General features: G+C 36.5%; 5 protein-coding genes across 6 annotated transcripts; 3 read left to right on the top strand and 2 right to left on the bottom strand.

Moving 5' to 3' along the window:
* The first annotated feature begins 30 nt into the window (after positions 1-30).
* Positions 31-2,197, top strand: LOC123216075 (myb-like protein X). The gene is made up of 4 exons (XM_044636433.1): positions 31-329; positions 496-590; positions 708-1,839; positions 1,923-2,197. The coding sequence occupies exons 1-4, from the start codon at positions 246-248 to the stop codon at positions 2,034-2,036; spliced, it is 1,425 nt and encodes a 474-aa protein (XP_044492368.1). The 5' UTR covers positions 31-245; the 3' UTR covers positions 2,037-2,197.
* A 1,914-nt stretch (positions 2,198-4,111) lies between these two features.
* On the top strand, positions 4,112-8,391 carry LOC123216122 (heterogeneous nuclear ribonucleoprotein 1-like). The gene is made up of 4 exons (XM_044636486.1): positions 4,112-4,493; positions 6,027-7,592; positions 7,726-7,820; positions 8,122-8,391. Exons 1-2 carry the CDS (start codon positions 4,272-4,274, stop codon positions 7,014-7,016), a joined length of 1,212 nt encoding a protein of 403 aa, XP_044492421.1. The 5' UTR covers positions 4,112-4,271; the 3' UTR covers positions 7,017-7,592; positions 7,726-7,820; positions 8,122-8,391.
* An 826-nt stretch (positions 8,392-9,217) lies between these two features.
* LOC123216121 (protein NRT1/ PTR FAMILY 5.2-like) lies at positions 9,218-11,855 on the top strand. Its single transcript, XM_044636485.1, has 4 exons — positions 9,218-9,557; positions 9,646-9,863; positions 10,206-10,774; positions 10,863-11,855. Exons 1-4 carry the CDS (start codon positions 9,425-9,427, stop codon positions 11,737-11,739), a joined length of 1,797 nt encoding a protein of 598 aa, XP_044492420.1. The 5' UTR covers positions 9,218-9,424; the 3' UTR covers positions 11,740-11,855.
* LOC123216120 (BRCA1-associated RING domain protein 1) lies at positions 11,825-16,577 on the bottom strand. The gene is made up of 13 exons (XM_044636484.1): positions 16,422-16,577; positions 16,050-16,103; positions 15,873-15,943; positions 15,670-15,762; positions 15,282-15,574; positions 14,614-14,949; positions 14,440-14,540; positions 14,021-14,207; positions 13,785-13,885; positions 13,356-13,446; positions 12,854-13,019; positions 12,558-12,676; positions 11,825-12,427 (listed from the first exon to the last, which is right to left on the bottom strand). Exons 1-13 carry the CDS (start codon positions 16,511-16,513, stop codon positions 12,080-12,082), a joined length of 2,052 nt encoding a protein of 683 aa, XP_044492419.1. The 5' UTR covers positions 16,514-16,577; the 3' UTR covers positions 11,825-12,079.
* Positions 16,578-17,160: 583 nt separating this feature from the next.
* LOC123215306 (exocyst complex component EXO84B-like) lies at positions 17,161-21,331 on the bottom strand. 2 transcript variants are annotated; one of them, XM_044635346.1, is made up of 7 exons: positions 21,010-21,331; positions 20,809-20,906; positions 19,531-20,584; positions 18,917-19,384; positions 18,218-18,403; positions 17,885-18,009; positions 17,161-17,712 (listed from the first exon to the last, which is right to left on the bottom strand). In XM_044635346.1, exons 1-7 carry the CDS (start codon positions 21,145-21,147, stop codon positions 17,268-17,270), a joined length of 2,514 nt encoding a protein of 837 aa, XP_044491281.1. In that variant the 5' UTR covers positions 21,148-21,331; the 3' UTR covers positions 17,161-17,267. The 2 variants fall into 2 exon arrangements, with proteins under 2 accessions (XP_044491281.1, XP_044491282.1); XM_044635347.1 differs by lacking the exon at positions 20,809-20,906 and having other exon boundaries at positions 21,010-21,144.
* Positions 21,332-21,616: the final 285 nt, after the last annotated feature.

Genomic DNA, 21,616 nt, shown 5'->3' with positions numbered 1-21,616 from the left:
AGTTCGTGTTCTCAATCGTGAAGTCCCAAGCCCAACGGTCATCTTCTATTTTCAATTCTAAAAGCCATACACTCCTCCAAACTTCAAATTCCTTGACTTTACCCCTACTGTTTTTCCTCTCTTCCGCTCCTCCTTCTGTATCTCCGAACAAATGGAATCTCAGTAACCAGATTAACCCTTTACTCTCATCTACAGAGAAACCAAGAACAAACAAGTAACTGCCGAATCCAACTGCATCTTCTCTAATGGGTTGCTTTTTTGCTTGTTTTGGTGCATCAAAAGATGCCAAACACCGCAAACTTCGACACCGGGTTCACTCTCCCGGTCATGTAAGGATTGCGCGTTTTATTTATCTATTTTGTCGTTTTTTTAACTTTCTATTTTCAGATTTTCCAAGTTTAATATGGTCTAGTAATAACTGAATTTCCGGTTTGTTTTAGGAAACCAAACCGGCTTAAAGACTTATATATAGCTTACTTGTTTGTTGAATTGCAGCTAAGAGTTGCAAGTTATAATCCTCCGGTGAAGTCTACGGTTTATTCAGCAGAGCAATACTCTGAAAAACCTGTGACCCCTGTTTCAGGAGTGGGGTGAGTGATAAAAACTGAAGTTTTTGTTCTGATTTTTGTTGCATTCTGTTTTTGCGTTTGTTCTTTTTTAAGCATTCTTAATTGTTGCGTACTAATATTTTGGGGCTGCTGGTGTAGGATTAAGGCTGATGAGGAGCAGTTGAGCTCGGGTACTCGAAAGAAAGTTACTTTCGATTCTAATGTCAAAACCTTTGAGCCTATTTTGCCTGAGGAGGTCACTAGTTATTTACCAGAGATCAGTGAAGTTAGAAAGCAAGAGAAGGAGAAGGAGAGAGAGAAGGAAAATTTAGTGAAATCAAAGCAAGAGATGGAGAAGGAGGAAGAGAAGGAAAATTTAGTGAAATCAAAGCAATCTCAGTCTTCTTCTGAAGCTAGTTCCATTACATCAAGTTCGGGCTCTTATCCTTCAAATTATAGATACCAAAACTGCAGAGAAAGTGATGATGAAGAAGATGAACTGGAATTGGATAGTGATCTTGATAATGACGAGGACGAGGAGGATGACAAGGAGGTGGATTTTGATGATATGTCTGAGGATGATGACAATGATATGGTTGCTAAATCAAGAATAGCTGTGGGCAAAGCTGATACAAGAAAGGCTGTTGACAGTTCTTTGGTAACAAGTCGTTTGGATGAGGGAGGTCTGAAGCCGATTCAGGATAATCGAAGGGTAAGAGATAGAAGTGCTTATGTCCATTCTGTTTTGAACCCAGTTGAAAATCTCACTCAATGGAAAGCTGTGAAGAATAAGGGGAAACCGCAATTGAAGCACCAGAAAGAGAATTTCACAGACGATCAAGAACCCCGGGCTTCTTTTAGCTTGGAGCCGAGTTTTAAGGAATTATCTTTAAGCTTCAAAACAAAATCTGGCAATCAATCCAAGAAGCCGCCAAACCAAGAAGTTGCAGTTGATGCTAGCCTCTCAAACTGGTTGCCATTTTCAGAAACTACACCGATTAACAAGAGTAGCTCAATTTCGTTGAACACTACACCCGAGAAAACCATGTCACAAGGATCAAACTCACTGTGGAGCCAAGAAGATAGACCTATTTTAGGTGCGCTAACTCTGGAAGAAATCAAGCAGTTTTCGTCTTCTTCTTCACCAAGGAAGTCACCAAGTCGAAGCCCTGATGAGATGCCCATAATAGGGAGTGTTGGGAGCTATTGGAGTCCCACAAGCAATGCCAAGGATTCTGGCTCAGTGTCTTCTTATAAAGGCATACCAAACACCACTAGCAAGTACAGAGAGGTACACTATATGAAGTAAGCTTTCATGGAATTTTTGCATCCGGTGTTCCTGGGTTCTGATATTAGTATTGTGTGAGTATGCAGGATAAGGCAGTAAATTGGTACTCTACCCCATTTGAAACAAGGCTGGAGAGAGCTTTGAATAGAAATTCTGCTGGTTACTCAACTCATAAGTTTAATGTTTGTCAGAAGGATTGATTGAGAGGTTTTGGAGTTTTTTTTGTGTGTGTGTGTTCAACATCTCTTCTTTTATGATTACTTCTGTGAATTATAGTTTTGTAGTAGGCTGTGACGTTTGATTGTTGTAATTCTTTTGTTTTTTGACTGATAAGTGATGAAATTAATTGATTGTTTACTTACGAATTCTTTTTTAGTTTCAATTGGATGTAAGAAACTCAAAGTTTATTTGTGGCAAAGGTATCAAATTCTCGTATTTCTATTAATTTTTTTTTTTCAGAGAATGAGCCTAACTTTCAATAGTTTCCTTTAAAAGTATTAAATAAATATCATTAAAATTATTTATTTTATTCTATTTTTTAAGTAAAATGATTAGTTTGATACATCCTATAGGAAATAATAAAAATTTAATTTTTTCAATATAAAAATTTAAAAATTTAATCTTTTTGATGAGAAAATTTAAAAATTCAGTCTTTCTAATATAAAAAAGGGCCAAAGAACTTATTCCCTCCCTCCCCCAAAACATATTGTTTTCTTGAGTTTTTCTTCATTAACTTTGAAACTCTTATTTATTTACTTATAAACGGTTAAAATTAATTGAGTTATTTAATTATATCATTCTCCCTCCCCCCCTAAACTCTAAAAACTAACCATTTTTTTCTATCCAAGTTTTCAAAAACAACATTTTCCCTCCTAAGGTTTCTAATTTTTCAGATACAATTTTTTGATGACGAAGAGAGTTCTCTAGCTATCTCTAGACAATGTCTTTTCCTCTTCGACGCATCATCCTTCCTATAGGCAGTTAAAATTAACTAAGTTCATTAGTTATATCATTTTTTCTCCATAAACTCTGAAAACTAACAATTTCCCCCTATCCAGTTTTCAAAAACAACATTTTCCCCACTTGGGTTTTTTAATTTTTCAAATGCAATTTTTTGACAATGAAGAGAGTTCTCCAGCGATCTCCAGACAATATCTCTTCCTCTCTGATGCATCATCCTTCCGGTGGTCCTCCTTGGTGTCGTCGTCAAGGAAGACGACTCGTCTTCCTCTTATCTTCGTCTCTGGCGAAAAAGATGTCTTTGTTTAGAGACAACAAAGACTCTTCATCAACGAAAACGAAATGACACTGGGGAAGACGATAAAAAAGATGACAGGCCGAAGAGGAAGAGACATTGCTTAGAATTCACCAGAGAACTCTCTTTGTCATCAAAAAATTGTATCTAAAAAATTAGAAACCCTAAGGGGGAAAATTTTGTTTTTGAAAACTTGGGTTGAGGGAAATAGTTAGTTTTTAGAGTTTATAGAAAAAAATGAAATCAAATTTAAGTTTATTTTAATATTAAATATAAAATGACGATTTTGTCTTTAAAACTAACAGATCTAAATGGTCATAAACGGATAAATGAGATTTTCTAAATTAACAAAGAAAAACTTGAGAAAATAACATACTTTAAGTGAAAATAAGTACTTTGGCCTATGAAAATAAAAACTCTATTTTTATTACAAGCTCTGTGCCCGTGTGTATTTTGGTAAGTCTTTTAGCCATCAATTACTGAACAATGCCACCGAATCTTTATCATCTTAAAATCAGAAATCATTAAGTTCAAAATAACTATCAAAATTATAAAAGAAAACATCACGGAGTGCCAAATAGGAAAGGAAAGATCAGAAGTAGAGATGAAATGAAGGAAATAGTTTAAAAGCCAAGCATGGTTTATTTAGACTTTAAAGCTTAAGAGTTTGTTAATGTTACAGTCAAGTTTTCTCATGGTAGATTTGGCAGGAAAAAAATTACTCTTACTTTCTTTCCATATAGGAGTGGAATTGTATTCAAACTCTGGTACATTATATATAGATAAATCAAACTTTGAAGTAAAAAGTAAAAAGGAGGAAGATGATTTTTCTTGGGGTGAGAGGAAATCAAACCTTAAAGTAAAATGTCGAAATGGAATCGGGGTGAATTGCGGCTCGAACCCGCGACTTCAGAAACTGGAAAGCAGAAAGTGACCACCGTGTTAATAATTAGAAGACTTCGGAGTTAGGAATTTTATTAAAAATACATTCATTTGCACGGGTAGAGTCGTAACTCGCAAGGCTTCGGAATTGGAAAATAGAATTAAAAAGAGTAGCGACACAGTTCTTCCACCGGAGCTAAACATTAGAAACCAAAAACAAACCCTAACCCCGCCCTCGTTTATTAGAGAGAGGCACAACTATAACAAGAAAACAAACTAAATCAAAGCCACCACAGAAATGGACTCAGACGATGGGAAGCTATTCATTGGAGGAATAGCTTGGGACACTACTGAAGACAAGCTCACAGATTACTTCACCCGATACGGTGACGTTTCTCAGGTTGTCATTATGCGTGACAAGACCACCGGTCGTCCTCGTGGCTTTGGCTTTGTTATCTTCTCTGATCCCTCTATTCTCGATCAAGTCCTCCAGGATAAGCACACCATCGATGGCCGTACTGTGAGTCTCCCTTTCAATTATATCTATACTTTTTACACTTAGATTCCCTTTGAGCTTTGAAGTTTTTTCTTGTTAGAAGGGAGTGAAATTGGATTATTTCAATCAATATTTATGTTCTTTATTGCTTGTGTGTGGTTTAACTGGTATTAGTTGACGATTTTAGGTGGGGATTTTCTATTTGATTTATAATCAAGTTCTTTTTTGCCTTTAATTACTTAATTTTTTTTTTTATGAGGCTTTTTCGTTTTTGTGTCAGTGTCAGTGTTTTGATTTGTGGAGATTTGTTATGTTTTGTCGGAAATATATATTGCGCTTATAAGTGTGAAGATTGAAACTTATATTACACAAAACCAATTGGTTTGTGTTAAAGTCCAATCCACACACTTATATAACACTCTCTTATGTGAAACTTTTTTAGTCTTCAACACCCCCGTTCAAGTATAACCACCTACACTGTTATATCTGCCGTTTGGCTCAACCAGTTTTGACTGGGTGCGTTGTCATTTGTATCTAGAAACACTTTAAACTATTAGGTCTGCTGTTTGGTTTGTGTTTTGATATCATGTCAGAAATATATATTAGACTTACAAGTGTGAAGATTGAAACTCATATTACACAAAACCAATTGGCTTATGTTAAATTTAGTGGTTGCAGTTGAGCAAGGGTGTTAGAGACTAGAAAAAGTCTCACATCTAATAAATAGAACATAAAAGAGTGGTATATAAGTGTGTGGATTGGACTTTAACACAAACCAATTGGTTTTGTGTAATATGAGTTTCAATCTTCACACTTATAAACCCAATTTATATTTCCGACATGATCATATGAGTCATGCTTTGAATAAATAAGTCAGAGGGATTAGTGGGGATAATGGAGGAAACTTAAGATTTTGAATCATAAGCTTTCTTAATGTTCAGGAACCTGGGTAACAAGGAGCCCCACTCTGTGTGCCTTTATGGGCACCTTATTCCAGCTTAATATAGTTGAGATTCTTTTACCTTCGCTTTTGTCAGCTCACTTTGAGATTTATTGATTCATTGTTGTGGAATTATTTTTACTTTTCATCTAACTATCTGGTTGTTCAACCAAAAATCTTAGATTAATTTTTAGTTGATGTTGCCTCTTATATCTTGCCCATGTAGTATTCTAGAAATTTTACTTATATGTCTCTTTGTTTATTTTTTTAAGATCACAAGCTTGCTAATTGATAGTGTTATAACTAAGTCTGTCATTATTGAATTGGATTCTTATATGCTATGTATTAAGATCAGTGCTAAAATATCCTGCATGGCTTGAGTAAGTATTTGTTATGCTATTATCCACCCAATAGCTAAAACCTTGGTTTAGATTCTGTGTCTTGGAACCAAATAAAAGCTGTTCATTTTCTGATTGATGATTACGTATTATTTGTTTACCTGTATAACTGTAAAGCTTCTGGTCTAGTTATATATTGATTATATTGACAAGCAGACACATGTAAATATGTAGATATAGCTGTATCTATGTAGGAAATTAATTGATTTTGCTGCTTAGGTGGAGGCAAAAAAGGCTTTATCAAGAGAAGAACGACACAGCTCTGGATCAGGAAATTTTAATTCTGGTAGAGGCACTGAAGGAGGAAATTTTAGAACTAAAAAGATATTTGTTGGAGGTTTACCACCTACTTTGACCGAGGATGGATTCCGCCAGTATTTTGAAAATTATGGTCATGTAACTGATGTTGTAGTTATGTATGACCAGAATACGCAGCGGCCACGTGGTTTTGGTTTTATCACCTTTGACACAGAAGATGTAGTTGATACGGTTTTGCACAAGGTATTCCATGAGTTGAATGGTAAGCTAGTTGAGGTAAAGCGAGCCCTCCCTAAAGATGCCAATCCAGGTGGTGGGGGTCGTGGAGCAGGCTACCAGGGCTACGGTGCCTCTGGTGCCAATAGTAGTTCATTTGATGGCCGAATGGATGGAAACAGATATATGCAGCCCCAAAGTACTGCAGGTGGTTTCCCATCTTATTCTGATTATGGGGGACCAGCGTATGGCTATGGAGCAGCAACTGGTGGACTTGGATATGGTGGTTATGGCAGTTATGGTATCGGTGGTTATGGAAGTGCTGCTACTGGATTTGGTGGTCTCACAGGGGCATATGGAAATCCAAATTCCGGTTATATGAATGCAGCACCTGGTGCCTTGAAAAGTTCTTGGGGAAGCCAAACTTTTTCAAGTTATGATTCAAACACTGGTTCTGTTCCTGTGGGTCAGTCTCCAAGTGGGGCTCCTGGGTATGGGAACCAAGGCTATGGTGGTTACAGTAATTATGGTGGAAGCAGTGGTCCTTATTCTAGTGGTTATGGGGCTGCTGGTGGGCATGCTGGAAGTGGCGCTGGAGGAGATGATAACTATAGTGATACCAATGGAAATTCAGGGTATGCAAATGTGGCTTGGCAGTCTGATCCTTCCCAGGGTTCTAGTGCTTTTAATGGTGGGTATGGTGGCTCGCATTCCAGACAGGGTCACCAGCAATGATCAGAGATCCTTCAATACACCACTGCTTTCCCTGTTGGAAACCTAATTTACTGTGACAAGATTTTTGGAATTGTTGGATTGCTTGAATTTCGGTTTTAGTTACTAGTTGTCATTCTGCGCATATACAGTGGCCTCTAGTTACAAGTAGTGGCAATATATTATCTAGGGTTTTTGCTTTCAAGTCCTAGTGTTTAACTTGAAGTTATTCGTTGTTTTGTCTGCTTTTTTTTTTTTTTTTTTTGTGGAATTGCTTTATTGAAGGCTAGCGTAGTTGTATGGGCTTTCTTTATTGTTGTGAGGGTTGATGATATCAATTTTTGGTTAGTGCACTTTATTAGCAGTCATCTCTGTGGTTTGCTAGGATAGTAATTTAATCATCATGTTCTGCACGTATACCTTTCTTTAAATTATTGCTTTAATAACAGTGTTTCAGTATTGCCTTTATTTGGTATCATAGAGGTTGATCCTTGAAGATTAGAGATTCTGAAACAATGAAATCTGGTGATTGCTTGGTTGATTGGATCTCTTGACCTCTAGCGATGATCACTGCCTAGAGAGTGGAAGTGGACCAAAGTGGTAGTTGACATTATAAAGACATAATTATTTTACTCCTATATTTGCCTTTTTTGTATGGGAGTTAAGATTATACCATACTGAAAGTTGGAAGTCGAGGAACTCTGATAATTAATTGGGTTTCTGGCGTTGACAGGAAATTAAAGTGGGCTTGCTCAATGATGGTTTGTTCACATGATTTAACAGCAAATGAATGTGGCTGGAGTCTTCCAAGTCTCTGACCTCTTCATGGTATGTGTCAATTTAAGAGTAACTGACCTTTTTGATTTAATTTTTTCATCTTCTATAATCTTCTTCTGTTTGTTTCTACTGCAAGATTAAAAATTAAGAAAACTGCCCTGCCAATTCATTATAGAGGATTTAGGTTATAAAAGTAAATAAGTTTATGTTATTTCGTTGACAGACGGCTTATGAAAGCTTTGGCATTATGTGGTGTTTATGTAGCCCTCTTTACACTAATATATGGCATTATGACCATGGCAATGTAATCCTAATAATGTTTCTATACTTAATGTTCAATGCATCCCAGCAGATCAATTTCTATAACCAGTGGTATAGCCCTCTTCCGGCAGCATTTGAAGTACATCGTTATCTGTACAGAGTGTTGATTGCTTTTATACTGCAACAGGGCAGAAAGTGACCAATGTATTTAATGCTATTCTGAAATGAAAAGATTGAATTATGCAATACTAGACACTATATAGAGCCCAGTGTGTGACTGATGAAATTTGTATGGAATGTTTCAACACAAGTCTCTCCATTTTCTTTTCATTGGAATTTTATGTACTTCATTTGGAACTTAGCCGTTGTCACAAATTGTTAAATTGCCACTTGTGTTTAGAGACTCAATCTCACAATCTCCTTTCATGGTTCAGACGGCAAAAATGAACCCTTGCCCATTTTTACATTATAATATCATTTTGAAATCATCCTATGTGCCACCAATTTGGCAATTGTGCTTTAAATTCTAACCCTTGTTTCAGCTAAGCTTTCTAGATATCCATGATTCCATTGGTTGTATCTAACAATAAGAACTTAATTGTCCTATCATACGATCCTTGTCTGTATCGCTCTCTTGTCAATTTTCTATGCGCAATCTTCTGAAACACTTAGTAAAGAATAGTCCCAAGGACAGAATCATTTCCATGAGTTTTCTTGAGATAATGATCCATAAATGACCTCTTTGGTCAAGCATTCGATAAGGACTAAAATAAGCATCTTGATGAAGAAAAAGAAAAAGAAATTAATATGATGCCAAAGTTGGAAAATGAACCGTTAGTACCGAAACCAAGATGCTCAAATTAGCAAACAAAACTAGAGACAATATAGTCATTTTAATTGCAATGGAAAATATAATTGTGGCCTATTCATATCTCCAAATGAAGCGACCTTACCATTAGGGATTAAGATTGAATGAACAATTATATTATTTTAAGTGGATTTTGTTGCGCAACATTTTGGCTTTAACCCAAGGAGAGTTTTGTCTTTCCTATATGGGATAGTTTGTGGCACGATACTTTGCATGTGGCTTCTTGCAACATGTCTGTCTTGTTCCCACTGCCGCTATAGTTTGTCGATTATTTTGAGGCAAATCTCAGCTTGGAAGTCATATCATTAGTACAAACAAAAGTAAAGCAACAGAAGAACTATTATACATACATACACACACACACACACACACACACACACATAATTTTAGACGTTGAAAGATCCTAATTACTTGAGGTGTGAGGTTTTGCCAATAAGATAACTTTATATAAAGCTAACATATATCACATGATCTTCAACTAGAAACACAACCCAAGTCCCTATTACCTCTCCCTCTCTCCAAAATTATGGCGCAGGTTGAAGATAAGGGCCCTGCAGATGGGAGTCAAGATTTTACAGAAGATGGGACTGTGGATCTCAAAGGGAGACCAGTCCTCAGATCAAAAACTGGCAGATGGAGAGCCTGTTCCTTCATTGTAGGTAAGAAAAATATAAATTCAAGAGATTTTAAACTGAGAACTATTTAAGACTTCAAGTATATTGATGAGTTACAGTGAAAATAATGCAGGGTATGAAGTGTTCGAGAGGATGGCATATTATGGAATAGCATCAAACTTAGTGCTGTATCTCACAACCAAGCTCCATGAAGGCACTGTTAAATCCTCAAACAATGTCACCAACTGGGTTGGCACTGTTTGGATGACTCCCATTATAGGAGCTTATATTGCAGACGCTTTTCTTGGCCGCTACCGGACTTTTGTCATTGCATCCGCCATTTATTTGACGGTAATTATTATTAATCTGTAGAACCCAACTCAGAATCACCTGCTCTTCCTAATTTTTTTTCCATGGCTTAAGAGTTTCTTTAACATAGATCATGTGCGCCATGCACCAAGCAAAATGGAACACGAATGTAATTATTCATAAAAGAAACAGAAACCACATAAATCTGATGTTTATTATTCATTGTGGGGACCACAGTTTCCAGATATGATTTAATTTTGGTAAGACTGTTCAAGGCTGTTGCACCATTCATAATAATAAGCTTGTTTTGCTATCTGCTTAATTAACTGATAACTTCAATTCACTATTCTTAAATGTTAAACATAAATTATGTGTAAATTACAGGGAATGTCCCTGTTAACTTTAGCAGTTTCAGTGTCAGCCCTGAGGCCACCATCATGTCCCGGGGTCAAAGATGAGGACTGTGATAAGAAAGCTTCAGCTCTTCAAGTGGGGATATTCTACTGTGCATTGTACATCATTGCAGCAGGAACGGGAGGAACCAAGCCGAATATTTCAACAATGGGTGCTGATCAGTTCGATGATTTTGAGCCGAAAGAGAGGAAGCAAAAGCTTTCTTTCTTTAATTGGTGGATGTTTAGTATTTTCTTTGGAACCCTTTTCTCCAACACTTTCTTGATTTACATACAAGACAATGTGGGCTGGACTCTTGGCTATGGACTCCCAACCATTGGGCTCATGGTTTCTGTATTGGTATTCCTTGTGGGCTCCAAGTTTTACAGGCACAAACTGCCTTCTGGGAGCCCTCTTACAAGAATTGTACAGGTGCTTGTGGCTGCAGCGAGGAAATGGAAGGAACCTGCTCCAAGTGACCCAAAAGAGCTCCATGAACTGAGCTTGGAGGAGTACTCAGCGTCTGGGAAATTCAGAATTGATCATACCCCTTCATTGAGGTTGATTTTTTTTAGATTCTACAGCTTTAACAGAATTTTTTCTTATTATTATAGTTTTAAGGAAAACAATTCATTAAGTTACCTGCAGATTCCTTGACAAAGCTGCTATAAACTGTGCATCGGGGTCGCCATGGATGCTATGTCCAGTGACTCAAGTAGAAGAGACGAAGCAAATGGTGAAGATGCTGCCAATCCTGCTAGTCTCATTCATACCAAGCACCATTATAGCTCAAGTGAGCACACTTTTTGTTAAACAAGGCACCACCCTGGATAGAAGCATAGGACCTCACTTCAAAATCCCTCCGGCATGTCTCACAGCCTTCGTCACCATCTTCATGCTAATCAGCATTGTCATCTACGATTGCTTCATCGTTCCATTGCTTAGGCGTTACACAAACAACCCAAGAGGAATCACATTGCTTCAAAGAATGGGAGTCGGTCTTTTCATGCATACTGTTATTATGGTCATCACTTGCTTTGCTGAGAGGAGGAGACTTGAAGTTGCAAGAACACATGGCACTCTTGGTAAACACGACACCGTTCCATTAACTATTTTCATACTTCTCCCTCAGTTTGCTTTGATGGGGGTCGCTGATAACTTCGTTGAAGTTGCAAAGATTGAGTTTTTCTACGACCAAGCTCCAGAGGGAATGAAAAGTTTGGGAACTTCTTATTTTACAAGTAGCTTGGGAATTGGGAATTTCCTCAGTAGTTTTCTGCTGAAAACAGTTTCTGATATAACTAAGAAGGATGGACACAACGGATGGATTTTGGATAATCTAAACACGTCTCACTTAGACTATTATTATGCATTCTTAGCTGTGTTGAGCTTCATCAATTTCCTCTTCTATTTGCTTGTGGCTAAGTTCTTTGTCTATAATGTAGATGTCGACAACAGAAGGGATTTGCAGGAAGCATTGGAAATTTCACAGGATAAAGGCTTACCTGAAGCCATGGAAACTTAGCCCATAAAGCTCCCTGTATCTTAAAAACTTTGATTGTCCAGCTATTTCTGCTACAGTAGTGTTTACACATTTTGTAAGAGGTCGCTTGCTAGAAAAAAATGAGCATATTCATATGATATTGAGAGGCAATCAAATACAAACGCCTCAAGATATTACAGTTGTTACAGATTACCCAAGGATACGAGATGTCCTTAACATGAAAACTGAAATTTATTCTTCTAAGGCTTTTACACGCATATCAGAGTACATGTTATCTGGGCTGTTAATTTTTGGTCGGTAGACAATAAATTATAACTCTAATGGGCATAATTGTATACAAAAAAGTAGTCGTGAATGCTTGTCAGCTGACAAGAGGCTGCAACTTATGTGCAGCAATTGATTCTAAAAGCCAAGTGTGACCAATCACCTGGGAGTCAACTTTGTTTGCCAATTCCTGTGCTTCATTTAGTCTCTTCCAAATTATTGAAACCTCTTCTCCTAATTGGGATCCATGTGGCGAATCAAGGTTATAGACAATTAGTATCTTTGAATGAGATCCCTTGTCGTTTCTTTCTTGTGCCAGCAATTCAATCTCACTCTTCCAAACTAGTCCTCCCGCACCAATAACCAAACTTTGGAGATCTTCCTTAAAAGCCGGAATGAAGTCACCAGAAAAAAAGAAACTTAAGCCATCAAAGAGCTTTGATGCCTGAAAAGGAAAGGAAACAAAACTTACAATGAGACCACACAAATTATTAAGTGTACAGCAGCAGATAGATGAAAACAGAATTTATTGTTATGTGCAACAGTAAGATTGCGAAAATCATTAAGTGACTTACTTTTTCCAACACCCTGAGTCTGCCAGTTCTTGGGCCATCTTGACATCCGTGATTGTCAAGACTAACTTCATAAGGCTCTTCATATACAGGACGCATGGCTTCCATGCAAGCTTTTATCCCTGAAAGTGTCAAGTAGAAGCTTTACTAACAATCACAGATCAATGAAATAAACATAATATATATCTTCCTTGCACTCACCAACATCTATGGAATCATGTAATGACTGGTAAAGAAAAGTAAAATTTTACGGGAAAAAAAAGTATTCTGGTCAATGCAAAATTCTGTGTCTAACTTACAGTCAATCTTAAGAACCCAACAACCATTCGCAATGGCCATGAGAACTTTCAATGTCCTCATGCATGCACCCTTTTCATCTGTGGCTGCAATCACATGTGTGGCATCTGGCCTCCAGACCTTGGACACAGTTACACCAAACTTGCTCCCAAACCTGACCAAAAGAATCTGCACCAGCACATGGGGGCAAATACTACATATTAGCAGGTTAATAAGAGAACACATCAAAATTAATAGATAAAGCATGCCTTTCCAGCCACGCAATTATGAAATTCTTTTCACAAGAATATTGACAACACAGCACCCACAATGCAGATATTTTCAGTGATCCTAATACTTTGTGCAAGTAAATATATCAGCTGAAATTCATGATTGATTTTGCAATCAGGAAATTAGCAGTCACTTCTGAGATGAAATTGATGTAGATTATACTTAGAGATACAGATAGAAATAAAAATTTCCCAAGCAATTTTAGGAAACGGACATCAAGCTACATGAACTGACCTTTTCATCAGTAGACAAAGCAGATCCACATAAAACCCACTTCTTTGCTTTATAAGGCGAGGCAGACCAAAAGTTGCACTGCTGTGGAGTTCTGCATGCAGACAAACATAACAATTTAGAACCTTAAAAGAGTCCAAATCATAATTATTTTTTGTAGATGACCATATTTAACTAAAAACAAGTAGGTAGGCCTCATGCTTATAAGTACGAGTTCAAATCACACAACCAATTTTCAATACTTCTTTCACCATATTTCTATTAAGCTTTCACCAATTATCAATGTTAGATGCTAGATACCAAGAAACATGAAATCATGGGGTTCCACTTCTCAGTCAAATCCAAACAATTCCCAACTATTCAAAGCTATCCAAGCAGCAAAAATCTGTCAAAGTCATTGGAGTATTGAAAGAGCAAGGAATGAGAGCATACACTTGCAATGGCACAGGATCCTTCCTTACAACACAGTTTCTGGACTTCTCATTTGGAAATTTGACTGAAGAGTGCATTGGACAGAGCAGAAGAAAGTCTTCCTGAAAGAAACCAAAGATAACAAGCATTACTTATTTTTGTTAACAAAAAACTTGATCTATATCACAATTAAAATAATCAGATTTCAAATCAAGCACTACACACAAATACCATGTAGATCAGCACAAAGCACTTACATTATCCCATCGGCATTTGGGAATTTCCAAAGCACAGGGAAAATGATAGCTTCTCCGACAAGATTTCATGTAGCAGCCTAATGCTGCACCCTTTTTGCCACATGCATTGCATTTAAGCTGTGCACCCCTAGCCAATTCTGCTTTCAAATTCTTAACCATCTCTCCATCATAATATACTTGTGGTGCCCTGAGATTTTAAATGCTACCATGTTCATGTCTTCCTCTAACAACCAATAATAAAAGGCAGTAAAGAGTTTATATGTATCATTGTCATGCAAATTATTCTAAATAGCCTTGTCTAGTTACTTCACTGTAAGTGGATCTGTTCTGTATTTCAAACTGAAGACTGCAAAAACATATTGAGCTGATATCATTGAATCGCTTGAGCATTCATAATTTGAAGTGGCAAGATTACATACCAGTCAATGCATTTACTGTGAACATGAATAACATTTGAACAGGCTGCATCATCTCCCATTACTTGCTTCCCATTAGCATAATGCAACATGGAGCCAGTTGCCTGGAAAAGTTCATTAATATGTTGCTAAAATAATGCTGATTAATATGCAAGCACAACATTACTAGTGATCTACCTCTGAGACTTTACTGGTCTTGCAAAATCCACAGATAAATTTTAATGCATGAGAGCTATCTGAAATTTTAGGCAGTGTTGCACCCACAACAGGTACTCCAGATTTAGGTTCCAATACAGGATTTGAAGCCACCATTCTTTCACTTGACAAAACCATTGATTGAATATTACCAGCACTTTTCACACACATATCCTCACAACTATAGTTCAATTTCTTTTGTCTCTTGGAGTCCCTCAAATGATCTTCAACTTCTGAAGCAGAAAACCCATGTTCCAGCGTTTTCCTACCATCAAAACTTTTCTTGATTGGCCTATTGGCTGCATAAGTTTCAGGACTCTGTCAAAACAATAAAGTCAATCCATAAGCTAAAGCAAAGAAAAACTTATATCTTACTGTTCTCATAGTCACATTCAGTTCAAATAATTAAGAAAAAAAATACCAAAATATTTATCCTATAACCAAAAGGCATTATGGTACTCAACAACAAAATCTAACATTACATGTTCTGATTATCCCATGATAACAGAAGTGTTTCCAAGCTAAACAATGAAGAATCCAACAACATTTAACCATGCGCATGATGCAAGTCACACAATAAGAAAATAAAATCCATTCAATTAATGTTCATGCTCAAACCGATATGAAGGCAACAATTATCAAATACTCACATGCTCACTGCCCTGATCACTACTTTCATTATCTGACCCCTTAATATCATCAAATGAAGGGGGACTGCCAAGCAATGTCTGTTCCACACAATTCATATCAGTTTTCCCAGCTCCACACTCTTGGATGCCTTCACCCTGTATCTGGGTACTTGGTTGTGATGATACAGGACCTTGACCATTACTAGATGCAATCTGTCTCACATATGTAACTTGACCTAGCTTATTTGCTGACACAGATTGGCCACTTGAATTATCCTCTTGAGGTGGGCATTGGTCCAAAACCCTCCCAGCAACTGCAATATTAAATTTGACAAAGCAGAATAACATAGGATACACGATGGAAAGAAAATTAAAAAAGCATTGAACAAAGATATAAATTTCAACCTACCAGAAGGACAATGACTCAGATTGGCCCCAGAAAAAGCATCTAATCCTTTAAAGATTGTCACTAAATTTTCCACAAAATGCAAAGGCCTTAAGTCTGTCAAACATAGTACAACATCACAAAATTTAACTAGAGTTTATTTTCTTATTGAATAGTATTCTAATCATTCCAATAATCTGATCAAGATCAAAAGTAAACAACAATACCTGCTTCAGAACATTCAGATTTACAAACAGGGCATTCTGAACCAAACTGTGGTGATCTGGGTATACATGAACTGCGGGAAATTTACTAAAGATAATTCAAAATACAACACTTACATTTCCCGTAAAAAATGTAGAAGAAAAATAACTTTCTAGGGAGATAAAGGATAAGTTACATACTTGCAAAATATGTGATCACAAGGCAGCAATAATGGCCGAGTAAATAGGCTTAAGCTGCAAGGAATTAACATGATTATTTAGTTTACGGTTTATAATTATCATAAATATAGACATCCAAACAAAATATAAAACCCAATATTGTCACATCCACATTCTAGCAACTTGCCCTAGGCCGTCCGTCCATGTAAACCCCAAATTTGAATAAATTAGCTGTAACTATAACATATGCTGTAAGGGCACGACTGAGATCAGTCCATCACGAACTCATAATGAAGCATAAATACTATTGGCTTAAATATCTCTGTTAATCGTGCACTTTAACGGAAACAATATATAGTTAAGAAGAAAATAAATAAATTGAAAAATACAAACCAGAGAGGGCATTTGAGTTCGAGACCAAGCTTCTGAACATGAAGGACCCACGGGTTTAAGACTCGGAGGCTCGTCTTAGTAGAATCAGCCATTGTTAGGAAGCGCTTGAACTCGAAATGAAAGAGAAATGAAAATGAAAACACTTGAAAAGTGTCTCAACAGTAGCGGGAACAGGGATTATTATAGTAGCGAGTGAGAGTGCTTTTTCGCTGGAAGAAAGGTGAGATGTGGACAGGTGGACGGTTAGGATTTGGTTTCAAGGAATAAGCGGGGAGTGGCAATGTATTTTGAATTAAGGAGCCAAAAGGGCCAGCCAAGTAACCAAAACTTGATTTCCAAATTCGCGCGCGTTTCATTTGTTGATTGTAAAGAATTCCCGCTAGGAGACATGTTTTTAAATTACGTAATTATTTTATTTATAAACAATATATTTAAAAGTAGGTTATTAATTAAAATAATCAAAACTAAAGGCATATGCGAAATTTAATTTACTCTACCATAAATTTATTGAAAAATTTCATGCAAATTGACTAAATGATTTTAAATTGTTTCATATAAAAACTCAATTAAAGAAATCATATATAAAAAATCCATGAAATCTATATAAAATTATTAAATCGTATTAATTTCATTTACATAAGATGAGTCAAAAAGTAACAAAGGTAAAATACTAAAATTTCGATGTTAAAAATTGGATATTATTACTTCTGCGAATATCGTTAGATATTGAGCTAAGAAATTGGAAACACGTGATTATATTTCTTAATTAACTTGATGAATATTAAATGTCAGTTTGCAAATTTTGAGTTTCTGTTTGCCTGCACAATCTTTCATTAACCAAGGCATTCATCTCTCTTCAGAGATTCTTTCATCTTTGCCTTGTAGTCGAGCAAAATCTTCTATATAATTAACTTGAAATCCTAAAAACTCTGTTTCTGCTTCATCAGACTGCTTGCTGATCAAAGATTCAGTTGCATTAGGTGCATTGTTTGCACATATCTCCCTTGAGGAGACTCTTTCTTCAGAAGCTTCAACAATACTCTCAAGGGGGTTGGATTTTGTATCCAATGTCACCGTTTCTGTATCAAGGGAACCTTCGGATGCAGCTGAGGACGCCTCAGAATCCTCTAAAGAACCCCTATCATCATCCTGAAAAGAGTCGATTACATACTTCATTTCAGTTTCATCTTCTTCTACAGCATCATCAAGAGGTTTCAATTCCTGAATCTCCGTGAGCCTTTGAATTGCTTCAGCTGCAGAATTCCTGATCCATCCATCATCATTAATATCCCTGCACAAAAGACTTCTAGTTAGAAACAAAGTGGATTACAGTTCAGTTAACAAATGTTTTCTCTTGACATACATTATTTAGAAATATAACATAAATTTTAATCTACAAGTTGCTTAAAGATGGTTCAGTCCAATCACAATGAGCATCAGTGCAGTAAATGATGGCATAGTACCTTCTAGGATCCAGCCCGGCTGAAATAAACGCTGAATTCATGAGATCCACAAGAACTGAGGGGTTGCTGGAGAAATACCCTCCATGCCTTGCGATTTCGACAAGGAAATGTACGTCGAATACAAACTTCTCCAATAACAATGAACAAGAATGAATACATTAAAATGCAAATCAAAATTATAATGCCCAAAAAATATTTACTTGTGAGTTGACAAAAGTACCTGTACAGAACACTGAAAAAGATTAGCATTAAGTACAGAAGAATGCCTCCAATATGAAAAAGGATTAGGTATCAAGCTTTATAAACAGGTGAAGCAATAATAACAATGCATGCCTGATTGTGATCATAAGAGTTTTGACCAATCAATTTTTTTTCGATAGGCACCCAGATCTGTTTGTTGCTTGAAATCCAATCAAATATGGCCTCTAGTAGTTCCCTCAGCAGCTCGTTCAGCCAATCAAGTTCAAAAGCATTGTCTTCGGCAAATTTGTTTAATGCTCTTAGCTCTAAAAATAAATCCTGACAATTGCACAAACAAATCAAAGAGCCGCTTTTTACCCAAATATTAATGCAGTAAGTGTCTTGCTACAGGTCGATTTACATAGACAGTACATATAAACCCTTGGTGCCTTTTTTTCTTTCTTTCCTTTCAATCTAACAAATCAATGAATCTGTCTTTTAATTTTACATGTTTATTCTGCATTGAAAACAGTAATTAACATTTTTTTATCTGTAAGGATAATTTTCTTGTCACTACATGCAGAAGATTAACAAATGAAGACAACTTCAGCAGCTTTACTATTGGAATGAGTATGAAACTGGAAACATAAAAACACTTCATAAGAAGGCTTCCCAAGATATACAAGTGTGAAGATATACATCAATCTGACGTACTGATGTCAATTATTGAAATCTATTCTCCATTTGTGTTTAATTCTTCCTCCTTTTTAAGTTCTAATCAAGAGTTCAAGGATAACCATAAACCTTCTATAAAAAGTAATGAATTCGTGCTGATCTAAAATAAGCAGGTACCTGAAAGACATGAGAGGGCATCAGATCAGGCAACATGTCACGATTAACAACATTGTCAGTGCAAGCTTCTGGCATACTTCCAATACCGCTTTTGAGAGACATCATTCTATATATTAATTGCTGACAAAAATGAACTCTGAGCTGATTGTTAGCTGCTTGGATGAACTTTAAACAACTGTTAAGTTCCCTCTGTTGAAGGCCAACCAATTCATTGATGTTTTTGAAGATGCTTCTAACAGTGCCAAAAAGGAAATGTTGTAATGTTGATAGATTAGCCAGAACAGAAACCTGTTGTGGCAGTGACTCAGCCAAATTTATCCTGACACCTCCCTTCTCAGAATCGCTAGTTTCACAGGTAAGGACTTTTTCAAGGATACCAATATATTCTTTAAAAAGGTCCATTAGTCCTCTGAGGATAGAACCTTCCATTTTAAGTGATAATAAAGGGACAACATCAGCGGTGATAGTCTGAAGAAGAAGAAAGGATATGAAAAGAAATGAGTTTCATCAAAAGGACATAAACACTGCCTAGTTGTTTACATGTTGAGTTTATGTTTTGCAATAGAAATAAGAGGGTTTGTTCTCACAATTAATTGAAAGCACATGAAACAAACCTGCAACAGTGTTATAAACTTCCGGCCACTGTTAGTGAGCAAGCAATATTCTGGTTGTTGGCCAACAACAAGTGAAGATCCCCCTTCATTCAAGATTCTTGACACAAGATATCTACCCAAAACCCAAGCATCAGTAGCTGTAAAGATACATATGACTTTCTTAAAATGGTCTATATGTATCCATACAACTTCTTCCATAAAAGGTCGAATTTGCTTGATCAAACATGGCCGCAAAACTAATTTCTGAGCTTCTAACAATGTGCAAAATGACAGTGCAAACTTTACACCTTCTACCGCCATGGACAATCCACCACTCACTTCTGAGATGAGCTTAACATACTTTTTAAAATAAGAAACAAACAGTTCAGTTTCCTCACAGGCCCACTGAATAAGCTCTGAAGCATAAGGTGAAGTTTCCCCATATAGCATACAAAAACTCCTTGCTGCCTGAGAAATCATAGAAAAAACAAACTTTGCCAGTTCCCTAATGTACAATCCATGTAAATATGATTTTGAACCCTGCAAATCACGTATCCCAGTTGCAATCTGTGAATGATAATATTTAAGCAATAACTGAGTTGCAAGATGGCTATCACCCAGTCTACAAAGTTGAGCTAGTGTCTTTTGAAGTTCCGGTGCAGCTATTCTTGGGTTTTCAGCCATCAATGTCAACTGCAGCATGAGCATATCCCTCCTTTCAGAAATTGCAGCGTCATATAACAGTAACGCATCTGATTCTTCATAGTTGTCATCATACTGTAGTCTCCGAAAATTCTCGTCCTCCATTTCTAAAATGTCTATGGCTTCATCTATTCTATTTTCAGCCAGGAGTATGTCCATGATTTCTGATAAATCACTGATGTGAGCCTCCAATTCACTTGGGATAGATGGCTCAGCAATTACAGATTCCTCAATGATCGATTCAATTGACTCTTTCGACGAAGCCTTTAAATATATGTCATCCATAAGGTCAGTTACAAGTTTTTTCTGATAATTAACTTGGGACTTGAGTTGCATCACTTGGTCTTCCACACCTTTCACTTCCTCGAATACTCTGACCAGAAAATAGCAAATCCATTCAAAATTTTGATTATGTAAACCTAAATGATTTTAGATAACCTCTGCAACAATTTAGAGTATCTAGATATAATTCAAAAACGATATCCAGAAAATATGGAAAAAGAAATATCAGCTAAAACTCCATTAAATTAATGCAGACAGACGATGCTAACAATAGAGATCCATAAAATATATATGATGAAAATATTTGTACATTACCTAACAAAAGCTACATAGTTTAAAAAAATATTCCTGTGAAAATCTTCATCTGATTCCGCCTTTAACTCAAGCAGTTCTGAACAAAGATGCTTTATCCCCTATAATCAACACCACATTACAAAAATGTATCTATGAACCAAAATCAACACATCTGCCATAGACACATCTTAAAAATAGAAAGAGAGAAGGAAAGAACATTACCTTTGCTGTCATCGATTGGAGCTCAGATTCGTCATGAGAATCGGAGGAAATATCGGAACTAGTGCTGGATTGAGCCGAGTTCTCCCTTTCTTGATGATCTCTGAACCGAAATCTTGATGACGAGGAAGACTTCTCCATGTAATTTGATTGCGAGCAACTTCCACTGCTGGAGAACTGAACTGAAAAGGTACGTTTTGGAGCTCTCTTGCGTCTTTTTGAGCCATTGTTTCTTTCGGAAAACTTTGGTTTCTGCGTTCAATTGAAAACTTTGTCTTGCCCTCTTGACGTTTTGTTCTTTGCTGTTCCACTGCTAAAATGGGTTTATATGATTTAAACATATTGACAAATTAATAATGCCTCAGAAAATAAAATAATATTCTCATTCGACTATTTAGAACCAAGTCGCATAAATATTAATTAAATAATTTATTATATTCTTTGATAGGAGAATAGTTAATTTGAATTTGAATTTATGTAACGCAGTTTAACGCCAATGGAAGAAGGAAATGGCCATTTTGGCCTTGCAACTGCAACACATAAGTTTGAACCCCAAAGGCCGGTCAGGAATGCCGTTTGCTGTTGAAACTCTTGCAACTTGACAAAATGT

Source organism: Mangifera indica, chromosome 5 (assembly GCF_011075055.1).
Source record: "Mangifera indica cultivar Alphonso chromosome 5, CATAS_Mindica_2.1, whole genome shotgun sequence".
NCBI lineage: Eukaryota > Viridiplantae > Streptophyta > Magnoliopsida > Sapindales > Anacardiaceae > Mangifera > Mangifera indica.
The sequence above is the reverse complement of the archived record's forward strand: the minus strand, read 5'-3'. Positions and strand labels throughout refer to the sequence as shown.

Bases quoted from the DNA above. Each gene is read 5' to 3' on its own strand.
- LOC123216075 (XM_044636433.1), top strand. From the start codon at position 246: ATGGGTTGCTTTTTTGCTTGTTTTGGTGCATCAAAAGATGCCAAACAC. The intron at 591-707 runs GTGAGTGATAAA...CTGCTGGTGTAG, and splicing joins ACCCCTGTTTCAGGAGTGGG to GATTAAGGCTGATGAGGAGC. The intron at 1,840-1,922 runs GTACACTATATG...GTGAGTATGCAG, and splicing joins CCACTAGCAAGTACAGAGAG to GATAAGGCAGTAAATTGGTA.
- LOC123216122 (XM_044636486.1), top strand. From the start codon at position 4,272: ATGGACTCAGACGATGGGAAGCTATTCATTGGAGGAATAGCTTGGGAC. The intron at 4,494-6,026 runs GTGAGTCTCCCT...TTTGCTGCTTAG, and splicing joins ACACCATCGATGGCCGTACT to GTGGAGGCAAAAAAGGCTTT.
- LOC123216121 (XM_044636485.1), top strand. From the start codon at position 9,425: ATGGCGCAGGTTGAAGATAAGGGCCCTGCAGATGGGAGTCAAGATTTT. The intron at 9,558-9,645 runs GTAAGAAAAATA...AAAATAATGCAG, and splicing joins AGCCTGTTCCTTCATTGTAG to GGTATGAAGTGTTCGAGAGG. The intron at 9,864-10,205 runs GTAATTATTATT...TGTAAATTACAG, and splicing joins CATCCGCCATTTATTTGACG to GGAATGTCCCTGTTAACTTT.
- LOC123216120 (XM_044636484.1), bottom strand. From the start codon at position 16,513: ATGGCTGATTCTACTAAGACGAGCCTCCGAGTCTTAAACCCGTGGGTC. The intron at 15,944-16,049 runs GTATGTAACTTA...AATTTCCCGCAG, and splicing joins TGTGATCACATATTTTGCAA to TTCATGTATACCCAGATCAC. The intron at 15,575-15,669 runs GTAGGTTGAAAT...TTAATATTGCAG, and splicing joins TCTGAGTCATTGTCCTTCTG to TTGCTGGGAGGGTTTTGGAC.
- LOC123215306 (XM_044635346.1), bottom strand. From the start codon at position 21,147: ATGGAGAAGTCTTCCTCGTCATCAAGATTTCGGTTCAGAGATCATCAA. The intron at 19,385-19,530 runs GTTTGTTTCATG...CTTCTTCTTCAG, and splicing joins AGTTTATAACACTGTTGCAG to ACTATCACCGCTGATGTTGT. The intron at 18,404-18,916 runs GTACCTGCTTAT...TGCAATTGTCAG, and splicing joins TGCCCTCTCATGTCTTTCAG to GATTTATTTTTAGAGCTAAG.